This window comes from Vipera ursinii (assembly GCF_947247035.1).
Source record: "Vipera ursinii genome assembly, chromosome: 5".
Classification (NCBI taxonomy): domain Eukaryota; kingdom Metazoa; phylum Chordata; class Lepidosauria; order Squamata; family Viperidae; genus Vipera; species Vipera ursinii.
This window is the reverse complement of record NC_139518.1, coordinates 69,259,391-69,273,759: the sequence shown is the minus strand read 5'-3', so window position 1 is coordinate 69,273,759 and position 14,369 is coordinate 69,259,391. Positions and strand designations below refer to the sequence as shown.

Genomic DNA, 14,369 nt, shown 5'->3' with positions numbered 1-14,369 from the left:
GGTTGGTAAAATGAGGACCCAGATCACAGGTCTGCAACCCGCGGCTCCGGAGCCGCATGTGGCTCTTTCAGCTATCTACTGCGGCTCCCAGTCCTCTGCTATGTGTAGTCCAAAAAAAAAAAAGTGGGACTAAAAAAGTTCAACCAATCAATTCAAATATGCAGGGTAGGTGCCTATCTCGCCTTGGCTCCACTCTTCAGTCAAACCCTGTTCTGCGCATGTGCGCATGTACACGCATGCGCACACATTTTTTTGCGGCTCCCAGTTTTTCCTTTTGTGAGGGAACCGGTTCCGAGTGGCTCTTTCACTGTTTCAGGTTGCTGACCCCTGACCTAGATTGTTGGGGAAATATGCTGACTCTGTAAATCACTTAGAGAAGGATGTTAAGCACTATGAAGTGGTATTGTGATATTGCTATTGCTACTGTAGGAGAGTCATATTAGTCTATGGTGAGAAAAAAAAATCAAAACAAGGACCAAGGAGCATCAGAACTTTCCAACCACCTAGGACACTCTATAACAGAGTTCAAAGTGATTGTTTTGGAAAAATTAGAGGAAAAGGTCTAGAGGAAGCTTATCAAGAAGCTGCCCCTATGTTGGCAGCCCTTTCTTAGACTGAAGGAAATAGCTGAGAGCAGTGCTTTTTTTGTAAAAGAAAAAGGTGCCGGAACTCACACAATACAACTCATGACAATGCCTTGCCCTACCCTACAAGGTTCCATCCAAAAAAGGTGCCGGAACTCCGTTCTGAGCGTTCTGTGAGAAAAAAAAGCCCTGGCTGAGAGAAAGAGCAGACTGTTTATTATCTGCAGTGGCTAAATTTCTTTTTGGTCATTATCTTCCCCACTCCCATTACACGCCCTGCTTTTGTTTTGTGGATTTTTTTTTTAAAAAATAAGGATTTTCACCCCCCCAATTCTGATAATAATAAAATGAAGATGTAACAGGAAGATGATGTCTGTTTAATTCATTTTTTTATGAGATCACTGCCCTTCACAAAAAAAAACAAATTACTAAACAGAGGAGATAGGAAGTACATAGTATTTCCTTTTTAACCGTGTATCTCAAAGTTATAGAATGTGGTTTCGGTTTTATCCTCTGATCAACTGTATTAAACTATTATTCTGAAAAAAAAATATATAAACAAGAAGATTACTCCCAGTAGCTATGACTCACTTGCATTTTCCTTTCTAGCTTTGGGTCAGAGGTATGTACAGATTTCACATTCATTGAAAGCTGTGCTCACACTTTCCTGTAGCATACAAATTAGAACTCCCAGCAGTTTTCAACAGATAGGTAGATTTTGGAAATAAAAGGACCTACTTTCTACAGTCAATAAGTAATAAGTACAATGATTAATCAATAGTTTGTAGCATACCAGTTTTTATGGAATAAATGGGATTTGTTTCAACAAGCATATTTATTAAGGTGGTGAAAGAAAAAGATGCACAGTGGACTGAACACTAGTGTTTCTCAGCCTTGCAAATTTAACTCCCAGAAATCCCCACCCAACAATGGTGGCTGGGCAATTTTGGGGACTGACATCCATACGTTTTAAAGTTGCCAAAGTTGACAAACATTGTCTTACGGTCTAGTGAAGCATAATATGGTCTTTAGGATTACGGTATTAATATATTAAATAGCTAACATGGAATTGCAAATGTATTTTAATTTGTAACAAATAAGAAACAGTAAAACTCAGCTATGGAAATGCTACGGTTGATGATGCATTCTTTATTTATACAGAATTCTTGATTTAAAATGTTCCAAGAGAACAAATGGTACACGTGCCTCTATTTTTCTAATTCTTTCCAGTAAGATACCTGGAAGACTGGCTGCCAATTCACACTAGGCTCACAGTTCCTCAAAACCCTGCAGGCACATTGTTAGAAGGTTGTTGCATAATAAAAGTCATCAAAGGACAATAGGAAAGCTACAGTAAATCCAGCATTACAGTGTAAAGGTATCATGAAGGATAATATGGATGAGTAAATATGTTTTTTTCTAATGATTTTATGTGCTCTCAGTGCCCATGATCTTTTTTTAACATAGTAATAACGTGGAGATTGTTTAGAAAATGGAGTCTTAAAAACGTTTACCTACCACAGGGGTAGGCAACCTTGGCTCTTTTATGACTCGTGGACTTCCAGAATTCCTGAGCCAGCTTGGCTCAGCTTGGAAACCTCTCCCTTTCCCCTCAGCATGGCTGGCTCAGGAATTCTGGGAGTTGAAGTCCACGAGTCATAAAAGAGCCGAGGTTGCCTACCCCTGACCTAGCAGGATTCTCAGCCCAAGCTTGAGAACTCATGCAAATATTCAGTACAACAAAAAAGTATATTTTATCATGCTCTGATACCTCAAATATATTTATTTGCAAGTAGCACCTAGTCCTGTAATGTCAAAGGGCTGAACCCTAATTTGGAGAAAAAAGTTTTGATAGAAAAAAAAATCACAATCCATACGACTATAAAATAATTAGCTTTTACTGGGATATCACACTTCTGAAGGGTGTGAAAAAAATATTTTGTGGCAATTTGTACATCTGTGTTGGGTGATATCATTTAATTAAATTTAGTATAACGGTTAACCTGGCAGGAAGATTGACTCACATATCTTCAGTGAATTGGTACTTCTCAAAATCTCGCTATGTTGTAATAGAAATAGGTAGTAAAAACAGGAAATATCCAGCAAGTAACTTAAAACATCTTCTTATAGACAGATTTTTAAAACACAATTAAACTGCACGCTTTTCACTGCCGAATATGTTACTACAGCCAGATTGTTCTCTCATTCATCCATTTTTTTGTTGCAAATTTTATGATTCTGTTATCTGCTTGGAAGCTGCTCTCCTTGAACAGCAGCTATAGCAGTACTTTAAATTAGTTAAATAATGTTTCTTAAATGTTCCCTCTCCAAGAACAGTTAATTGGTATTGCCAGATTAACTTCTATAAAACACAGTAATACAGTAGGCAGAGGTAATATGTACTTGTCATGGGCAGAGTTTAGTAATAAGAAAGGGAGTATAGGTAGTCCTTGACTTACAACAGTTCATTTAGTGACCATTCAAAGTTACAATGGCACTGAAAAAAGTGGCTTATGACCATTTTTCACACTTATGATCTTGGTCATGTGATCAAAATTCAGATGGGTCATATTTATGACAGTTGCAGGGTCCGGGGGCCACGTGATCCCCTTTTGCCACCTTCTGACAAGCAAAGTCAATGGGAAAGCCAGATTCACTTAACAACCGTGTTATTAACTTAACAACTGCAATGATTCACTTAACAACTGTGGCAAGAAAAGTCATAAAACAGGGCTAAACTCACTTAACAAATGTCTCACTGAGCAACATAAATTTTGGGGTCAATTGTAGTTGTAAGTTGACTATTTGTATGAGCCTTCTTTTGCACAACTCCAAGAAGAGGACAAAGCCTAGTTGGCCCTTTTAAAAATGTGTTTTAACTCAGAGAATTAAACTCCCATGCTCTAAATCAGACATGTCAAACGCGCGACGTCACGTTTTGTCCTTGCCAGTAATGGGGTGGGAGCGGCTTCCGGATGACGCGTCCGGCCCGCGTGTCGGCAGTTTGACACCCCTGCTCTAAATGGTCCTGACAGTATTCCCGGTAAGAGAGTTAGTTTTCAACTTATAACCATAACTGAGCCCGGAATTACGGTTGTAAGTCATGCTAGTCATTAAGTGGGTCACCATGTGACTGCCCCTGATTTTGCAATATTTTTGTGGCAGTTGTTAAGTAAATCACTGTGGTCATTAAGCAGATGCAGCAGTCATTAAGCGAAACCATTGTGTGCAATGTTTTTGGAAACTGGAAGTAAATGCCAGTTTCCAGCAAAAAAAGTCATAAATCTGCAAATGCCCATAAATGCAGGCTGGTTGCTGTGAGTTGAAAAGGCAATGACATTACTGCGGGGTGTGTGTGTGTGTGTGTGTGTGTTGTAAATAGCCCTGGGGAGGTCCATCATAACTACAAATGGTCACTAAGTGACTCGTTGTAAATGGAAGACTACCTGTATTGCTGAAAATGGATGACTGAAATGCAGCATATAAAAGTTTCCAAGGCAGTCTTAAGGGGAAGACGTCAAAAAAAATCACTACCGATTTTTAAATCCCCGTTCCTTTGGGCATCAGGTAAAGACCCCGTAGCCTATCCTAAAAGTTCAAGTCAACAGCAACTTCTGAAGAAACAGACAAAGCTCTGTAGCTTTACTGTATTCATTATATTTCTCAGCCCTAAGGCTAGAATAGGTTATGACTTGAAATGCTCCTATGACTACCAATGGCTATGTAGCATATATATTATTTTTAAAACTGCTCCTGCATTCCTTCCACGCCTTGATGTTTCGTTTCCCAGAGTATTGGATTGAATGAAGTTGAAATTCAATCCAGATAATTCTAAAATACAACCGATTGAGGACACAGTTTACCAGGGGCCTGGAGTGAAGAAATGGTTAGATTTTCTGACAGGTCTTTCAATCCATCTCTCAGAATGACTGCTCTGTTAGCTCTCACACAGTGTAAACAGAATTATTATAGGCCAAGATGGGCCTCTCTATAATTTTTAACATTGTGACAAATATTTACTATATTTTAACTTTGCCCTTGCACATTAAGGCAGTGGAGCAAAGTAGAATTAAACAGATATGAGCTGGGGATCAAATCCTATCTGAAATTTGGAATGGTGAAAATTTCTTTACTTTAAAATTACACATGCACAATACCACTGTACAAGATGCAGTTGTCTTCCTATTGTTAAAATTATCCACTGATCACACAGTATTTAGGGGTCACCCTGATTATCACCTGATTCAGAATGGACTATCCCAGATCAACTCCAACTGGAATAAGCTAATTTACTTTGAAGTAAGTTGTTTGGGCTTTGCATGGCTCGTCTTTATATTCTTGTAGCAAGACTTTGAATTGGCAAATATTGTCAGACATAAAAGATAAGGCGAGGTATTATAAAAACATATCAATAAACCATACACACATTTTTGAAACCCACATTTTCTATAATTAATTTTTATGTATTTTGTGACAGAATTGAAATTTATGTTTCAAGGGATACACACCATGACATTATTCTGGCTTGTAAAGTACTATAAATTATTATTGCAAATTCTTCTTCTGAGCTGAATAGCAAAATGATTTAAAATATTTTAAATTCAGTCCAAGTAGTATAAAGCTTTCAGAAAAAAATAGAGAATGTTTGATAATATAATAGCTATTATATCCTGGGATTCTTATATCAACTTCTGCTACTCAAATAACATGTGAGCCTGCAAATGTGTAAGAGCTGCTAAAAATGCCCATTGTTCATTAATGAATTAAGCTAATTTCTACACAATTCTACTTGATCTAAAAATACACATTGGAATTTAAAGTGTTCCTTGGCTCAAATGGGAAGTACTAGAACAAGGGACACAGTTAGATTTCCTGTTTTGCTTTTGTATTGATATTGCAGTATAGTTTACACTATGCATAAACTTAATATCACTACTAATTGCCCAATCATCTCTATTCATCTAAGTGGGGAGGAAGGGCCAGCTCAAGGTATTGGGTGCCAGAGGCAAAGGGTAATATGCCATAGAAAATAGCAGCATTGATATAAAAGTCTTTTTTTGACCATGTGATGGGACAATATTCTCAACCGCCCTGCATCAGTGCTTTGCTCTTCTTAATAACTAAATTTTCATCAAAATATAGTTTAATATACAGCAATAATACGTACAGAATACACAGAAATTGCAAACTCTTCCCGGTCCCATCAACTATCAGATCAACTACCTGACCTATATGTTTCATTCTAAACAACCACTTGATCTTTTAACAGCATATTAAATAGAAACACAGTCTAATAAAATCAGTCCTATTGACAGAATCATACAAGCTTTATTTAGCTAGTGTGTCTCTAAAATTTAGGAAAGAGTGGGGAGAAAGAGCTGTGCCCATCTGCCCAGAACCATCTCCCCAGATGGATCAAAGAAGTCCATTGTGGGGGCAGGGGGGGGGGTTTGAATGTGAGTAGAATTCTAACATTCTGGAGAATTATCAGCATTTTGAACATCTAATTCCATTCCACCACATACTTCCCAACCCAGGAAGTTTTTGACCTATGATATTTTGGCCATATACTGGAGTGTTAGCCTTCTCCTTACTAAAATACTTTGATTATTCTCAACCATATTAAAATGGACTTTACCATAAGTGATTAGGGTTTATTGCCTTTCATTATCAGCCAATCAGCTTCAATTCTTAGGCTGAGGCTAAAGAATCTTTTAAGCAGTTCATTTTAGCTAGTAGAAAATGAATCCAAATAATTACTTGGAAAATAGTCCTTCTGATATCTTATGTAATGTATGCGGAAACAGAATTGTGATAGTCTTTTCAAACAACTGCTGGCTCATTTCATCAACAGACTGATGAAAATAAAAGTTATTTTTCATGAACTGCCAGTTAATACTTTTTAAAAAAATCACTTCATGAAGAAGTTTTTTATTAACATTATTGCAAACTATCAAGAAAGTATGTCAAATGTTAAAATAACCATACCAGCTAATGAAAGCAAAAATAAAATAAAAATAAAAAGTTATGCAGATGCCAACTTAGAAAAGGCTATGTGTGATATATATTTAATATTATAAACTGGAGAACAATCAGAAGATGTTTTTATATGCTATGGTACATTTTGTTAGGAATAAGTTCTCCTACAAATATATAATACTAATTTTCAAAATAATTGATATGTCGTTCTTTCCAAGATTATGGTTGTATGCATGCAGTCTTAATACATGATTAATATAATGATAAATACTCAAATCTGAGACTATGCTGATAATTCTCATTGCATTTGTGTCGGAAGCACTGAGGCACTTCCAGGTTGAAAGGATTATGCGGTGACACCATTGTTGCCTTGTGGATGCCCAGTTGGGGGCTCCTTTCATGTCCCAGTTAATTTGCCTACCAAAGTGGTACCTATCTATCTACTTGCGAATGCATGCTTTCAAATTGCTAGGTTGGCAGGAGCTGAAGCGAATGACAGGAGCTCACCCTGTCTCACTGCAGCCCTCGGGTCTCAAACATGGTCTTGCTGCTTGTCAACCCAATGTCTTAACCACACGAGCCATTGTGCTATTGTTGCTAGTAACTGAAATATACAGAATATCCTCAACATTAGATACTTTGAAAATAACACATTCACCTGCCCTTTCCTATAATTCAACTTGTTTGAAGAAGGATGTTCCTTCAAGAAAATAAAGTAAGTTATAATATATCTTGAGAAGCCTACTCATTATAAAATTATTCATTGCTCAGAACCTTAATAAATATTCTCATGTCCCTTCAGCAATAGTAATGTATAAAGTGACCTCTCTTTCATAAACACACAGTATGCCTAAAATAATCTTCCACCTTGATTATTGTATTTAAGCCTGGCAATTATTCCACTAATTGAAGAGAATATTTATGACTCATTATTGAACTGTGAGGTCCTTGCTTTCTGAGGTTGGTGGTTTTCTTGCAGACATTTCATTACCAAAGCAGGTAGCATCATCAGTGCTAGAAGGAAGTAGGGTTTGACTGATAATGTTATCTAGTTTGATAATGAAAGATCCACAAGAAAACCAAGCTCAACCCCACTCCCTTCTAGCACTAATAATGTTAGCTGCATTGGTAATGAAATGTCTGCAAGAACACCACCAACCTCTGAAACTATTAATGATGCCACAATTATTCAACTAGTACACATTCCTAAGAAGGAACCATTACAATGATTTTTAAATGAAGTACACTGATTTACAGAAAAAACATTATCATAATATACAAAATTCAAAAATTCTCTATTCAATGAACCATTGGACTTAAAGGGCTTAAAATAAACACCCACTAAATATTTTAAAGAACAGAAATTAATGATTATAAATTATTGTGTCACAATCTGTATATAGAACTTTTTCTTCATAGTTTGTACAAATGACTACAAAACAGTTTTTACTTCCTCAAATTATTTGGGAGCAAATATTATTCTCAGGAAGTTTTGAAGCTCAGTCTCCAAGGATGCTAAGGATGTACAAGGAACAATGCCAGTACAGACAATGTGAACAATAGAATTAAAACAATAACATTCTTTCACATAAGTGGGCATACTAGCTTGAAATCATACTGGAATGTTGAAGATTAATTAATTAATTAATTAATGGCTATGGTCCTTATTCTCTGTTTGAATTCCTGAACACTGCTTACTCTTCACGTTGGTGTAAAAACACTAGAAATAAGGATAGTCAAATAATTATATAGTTGGACCTGTTCCAGAGAAATGTCTTTAAGCTAAGTTATATATAACCTGTGTTTCTCAAATGAGATGCAAATAATCATGAAAATCTTCAAATTTCTCATAGTTAATTACGATTACCATTGTCAAAACAATCAACCTTAAGCCAACTTCAAACTATAATCTCATTTCTCACTTTGGCTGCAATATGGCTCTAAAGTTAATTGAAGACATCCCTAGTAGTTTACCAACTGTTAAAGCCAACTAGTAGAGGTAGTAATGGCCATGCATATGTAAAGCAAATTTGAAAGAAAACATGTCCATAATCATCCATACCTGAGCAATGGCTGCTTGGGATAAGAAGGCTGATCACTGTTTTGGGATGTTTGAGGCTTTTTTGTAACTTGTTTATAAATATTTCTTGCTGTCACTCCAATCCAGAGCATTGTAGAGAGTGTAGAATAATGCAGTACAATACCAACCTAAAATAAAAGGGTGAAAAATAGAAAGGCTCAGCACAAGGACACAAAAATAAAGCATGTTGTTATTACTGTTTTTGTTTATATTGTCAAATATAAGCCTTTTGCTAAATGAAATGAATTTGGGGATGTTTTAAATATCCTGCTGCCTTCAATCAGTGTAAGGAAATGAAAAAGAAGATAAAATAAGGTTTGTTTCCTCAATGTAAGCTGGTGTTTATTATTGTTGATACATTGCAAAATAGGGTTTTTATAAAGAAGACAATACAGAAAAGTGTCCTCCCCCTTTGTTGAAAAATGGATTGCTTATATTTAAAATGCATAATGGAGAGTGCTTTTAGTTCCTTTGTTAGATCATCTCTACTCCCACAGATGTCTTGTACGGAAAAATAATCATCCTTCAACAATGGGTATGTTTCAAAAACAATGGAGAAAACACTGTAGTAACAATCATCAGCACCCCTAAAACACACTTCCTCATTCATTGCACAGCTCAACCAAAGTGGACTTTGCTGTGAACAGGTCAAAATTCCCTAGTAAGACTTTTTTTTCCCACACTTCACTTGTTATGTATGCAGGCACCTGCATAGCAACAGCCACCAGGGGGCGTTGGCCTGAACGGTTTTGGTGGGAAACCCAGTTTTCGGCGGGAAACCTAGGGCCAACCCCATTGGCTGTTCGCTTACCTGGCCAGGTATTTAAGGCGGCCAGGTAACCCTCATTCCCCAGTACGCTACCCCCCCTTCCAATAAAGAGCTGAACACGTACTCCGGCTGGCGTCTCTTCCTTGCGTCGGACCCACTACACAACATCACTCTTTTAGGCTCAAGTTCCATTGAACTTGATGTACAAAACATCACAGCTTTAATGCATATTAGGGAGCTGCTATTTAGACACAAAGACATGAGGGTTAATCTTGGTGTTTCTTTCCCCCATATTTCTCATGTTTTGGGGAGGCCTTTTGCCCTACGTATCTTGGACCTTAAGTTGGATTACTGTTATTAGTTGACATAATTGATAACTCTATCCTGAGAATCTCTTGCTCTCAGTTTAACTCCAACACTATGCAAACATTTTATTCTATGTAAATATTCCATTTGTTCCTTGTCCTCCTGTTGTAGAAAGATTCAGTGGTGCCCTGCAAACTTAGATGCTTTGCACTTAATTAGAAAGGAATTAGGCAATATAATCATGTTTTTTACATATGAGAGGTATTAAGTTGATATCTTGAAGAGTATAAGCAGCTCTGTTTATCACTTACTGTCCTATCTGGAGAAGGGTTACCATGTTATTACTTTATGTGAATTACACTGATGAAATATTTTTGTTACTGTTCCTTATTTAATGGAAATTTGCAGTTTAGCAAGTATATTGGCACCCACATTATGGGGTATCCTCCCTTCTGAAGTGAAGCTGGCTTCATCACTTCTGAGTTTTTGAAGGCCCCTCAAAATCTGATTGGATTTGGACTTGCTACTGTTTTCCTAATTATGGAACATGTAATGCAAAATTAAATGTTTTGGGTCAACAAAAAGGCAATCTTTTTTGTACCATTATTAACATTCAGTTCAGGGTAATTGAAAGACTGGAATGATATTGCTTAAATCTTTATTAGATTCACATAGCGACAAATTACTGATCATAGGACCCAACTTGGCAATATGGACTGAGTCTCTCATCTTACTGACCCTTTCTTCTAACTCCCATATAAATAAAAGTACATCAAAAAATGTAGCCAAAGATTCTTGAAACAGTCTTCATTATTTACTATAAAATACATGAAGATACAGCTTACTTTGTAAAAGAATCAGGTTTGGAAGTCTACAATTATAAATATGCTACTATAGGAATATTGGCTCAAAATCAACTATTTTCCCAAATATTACAAATTTGCAAATATTAAAGGAGACATCTGAAGCTGGTTTTCCTATTACCTCTCCAATAAAGTGCCATTAAAAATAAATCCAATACAAATCCAATGCCACATTATAATTTAACCCATCACTGGACAAACATTTCATTGAAAATGAACTCAGAAAATCTGTAATGTAAAGGCCCAGTTTAAACCGAATAGTGTATTAATCTGAAACTATATAGCAGATAAAATTTGGTAAATGTCCAATTATCTTATATAGTTTAAGAAACTCTACAGAAATATATTTCTCCTGTATTCTGTTAGCAGTAAGAAAATCACCTCAACTGCCATAAAACTTCAACAAGCAATTTCTCTGTGTCTTTTAGTCTGCGTATCTGTGTTCAGATAAATCATATCTCCACTTTGTCTCCAGTGAAAAGAAAAGGCTTATAGAAAAATGCCTTGAAAAAATATATGCCCTGAAGTTCCTCCCACATTGTCACTATTTTAATTTTCATCCTCAGAAACTTTTTCAAATTAATCCACCATTATCCACATCACTCCACCCTCAAGAAATCAATCAGTTTCTACCAGCAGTCCATGTTGTTTTGCATGAACATTCAGAATCAGTGTTAGTGCAAAGCTACCAAAGTATTATATCAACGTGCCATTCCTCGATTTGACATAATCGAATAGTAGCGACATTACAGTTTAAAGCTGAAATTGCTTAGCATCTTAGGCAGGGCTTTTTTCCTCATAGAACGCTCAGAACGGAGTTCTGGCACCTTTTTTGGATGGAACCTTGTAGGGTAGGCAAGGCAGGTTGTATGACATGTGTGAGTTCCGGCACCTTTTCCTTTTACAAAAAAAGCACTGATCTTAGGGCTAGAAAGAATGAGCCAGCAGTTCCAAATAGTAGAAAAATGACATTCCTTGAGCTCCATAAAGCTCCAGTAATTCGAATGGAAACATAGATTTCCTGTCTTTCCTTTTAATCCACAGCTAAAATGGAAATAAATAATCTTATTTTCTGAACTGAAACAACATTGTAGATTCATGCAGAGACAGAGCTGATCAAACTCCACATGTAGAGGATGCCCTTGGAAAGGCATTAACAAACTATTTGCAGGTCTCAGGAAAAGTAACCATTGCTCTCTCTGCATTCCCCAGTGCAGAATTCAGATTCTTAAGCAGCTTTTTGGCAGATATTATTTGTTTATATAAAATGACCATATATTAAAGTTAAATAGATTAAATTATTCTTTCAGCAAAAGTTATCTTTGTGATTGGTGGGAAGTTTGTTGGAGATCTATCAGGTATCGCAGGAACATACATGGGGCTGCCCTTGAGGACCACCCGGAAGCTCCAACTGGTACAGAATGCAGCCGCGAGAGTTGTGTTGGGAGTCTCCCGATACTCCCACGTTACACCTTTGCTCCGTGAGCTGCATTGGTTACCAGTTGCCTTCCGGGTGAGATTCAAGGTACTAGTAATGGTGTTCAAAGCCCTCCATGGCAGGGGGCCGGAGTACCTCAGGGAACACCTGCTGCCGACATCAAGCTCCCTGCGCCCTGTGCGTTCCCACAGAGAGGGCCTCCTCAGGGTGCCACCGATCAGAGAATGTCGATTGGTGGCCCCCAGGGGGAGATCTTTCTCTGTGGGCGCTCCGGAACTATGGAATCAGTTACCGGCAGAGCTCCGGATGGCGCCCGATCTTCACTCCTTTCGTCGCGATCTCAAGACGTTTTTGTTTGTACAAGCCGGCCTAGCCTGATGGGGGATTGGTGGGTTTTTTTTAAATCTTTGTATTCTTAATATTATCTTTGGGGTTTTATAATTGTAATATATCAATTGTTTTAAAATCGAGCAATTATTTAATTTCTTTTTAATATTTGTAATTTTGTATTTTATTCTTGCCCTGTGAACCGCCCTGAGTCCTCAGGGAGAAGGGCGGTATAGAAATATTATTAAATTAAATTAAATTAAATTTTGGGTCTTATAGCCACAAACAAATATAGACATTTTAAAATTGATGTCCTATGGAACATAGAATAATAGAGTGGGAAAGAACCTCAGAGGTCTTCTAGTCCAAGTCCCTGCTTAAGCAGGAGACCCTATACCATTTCAGATAAATGATTGTCCAGTCTCTTTTTGAAAGCCTCCAGTGATGGAGCACCCACAACCTCTGAAGGAAGCTCTTCCATTGGTTGATTACGCTCACTATTAGGCAATTAGATATTAGATATTCTGGATTCCATCCTAGACACCATTAACTTTTCAAGTGACAGCAAAGAAAGCCTATGCAGGGTCCATTGTACAAATTAAGCCTGGAAGTTGCCACTGAATGCACTACTGTTAAATGAAGTATATGGGGACACTTTTTTTAAAAAAAAAAAGTTGTCAGTTATTTAGGGGCAAAAGGCCTTTAACAGTTCATTTTATAATACTGAGCCTTGCATTTTCAGCCATTCTATGCCCCAATCCTTTTCTTGGATGTTTGAATAAGGCAGGCAAATCACTTATTTTTGTGTGCTTGGATGATATGGCCATCTGATTGGGTTTCACCATTTCATGACATACCGGTACTAACCGTATCCATACCCATTTAAGTGTGGCATAAACACATCAATAGATGCCACAGGACTTCACTATTTCTTCCTTTCTTTCCTCATCTTTGGGTCTACAAAAAGACTTTCCTATTGCATCTTTCCTGGTTCTGGTATCCGAAGGACAAAAGTTACCATCACAAAAATTTAGGATGCTGGTAAAGGAGCCAGTTGCCTTCTATTACATGAACTGTCTTGTGTTTATTATCTTTCTGCCTCTTACTGTTATGATGAGGCAAGGAATCGTAGGCTGAGTTCATGTCTGAACAAGTCACAACGATCCACTTTCACATAATACAGTATCATTAACCCCAAAGTTGGGTTGATATATGGCGTTAATAGAGAACCAACCAACCAACTAACCATATTATGTCTTATTGCCATGTCGTAAACCTGCCTTATTAATCTCTAACAATTAAAGAACCCACTTTCTGATGATAATCCTGCTGTTGGTATTGTTACTTGAACTCTATATTGCTGACATGTCATATACTCATTTATTATATTTAAACTGTCTACTGGGTAAACTGCTTGAGCATAATCTATTTATGAAAAATATGATGTATAAAGAAATGACTATTATGACTGAAAATATAAAATTCCAGCAAGCAGGCACATGCTTCAAGGAATAACAGTAGTTATTGTTCTTTTTATACAACTCTCCCTTCCTGAGGAAACTAGGGAATCCCATCATAATAGAGGAGAATCACAGAGTTGGAGGAAGCACTTCAGACACTATCAAATTGAATCCCCTCTCAGTGCATAAATCTAAAACAAATCCCTGACAAATGGCTACCTGGGTGTTTCATCTAAAGAGGAAGAGCCTCTCTTGTAACTCATTTTGCCATCCAACTATTCTTACTATTTAGAAATATCTTCTAATGTATCTGACTCCCTCCAGTCTCCACTTGTTGTTATTTGATTAATATCTCCAAGTCACCCAGTGAACTTCCCTAGCTGACAGTGGACTAAAACATGGGTCACCCTGAAGCCAGTTGAATATTTTAACTATTATACCATATTCTGATTTATCTTGCTCCTCACGCTGTGAAGTGACACGCCAGGGGTTCTGACCTTCCTCTGAAGGGCAAACTTTAAAGTGCTTGAAGGCTGCTGTCATATACGCCTTGAGAATTCTTT

General features: G+C 37.2%; 1 protein-coding gene across 1 annotated transcript in view; it reads right to left on the bottom strand.

Moving 5' to 3' along the window:
- The window catches only part of ADGRA1 (adhesion G protein-coupled receptor A1), a gene marked incomplete at both ends in the record, with an annotated part of 473,204 nt that overhangs the window by 52,623 nt on the left and 406,212 nt on the right, over positions 1 to 14,369 (bottom strand). The window contains one exon of the mRNA XM_083363639.1: positions 8,626 to 8,771. Coding sequence (XP_083219765.1) covers positions 8,626 to 8,771 — 146 coding nt within the window. The remainder of the gene's footprint in view (positions 1 to 8,625; positions 8,772 to 14,369) is intronic.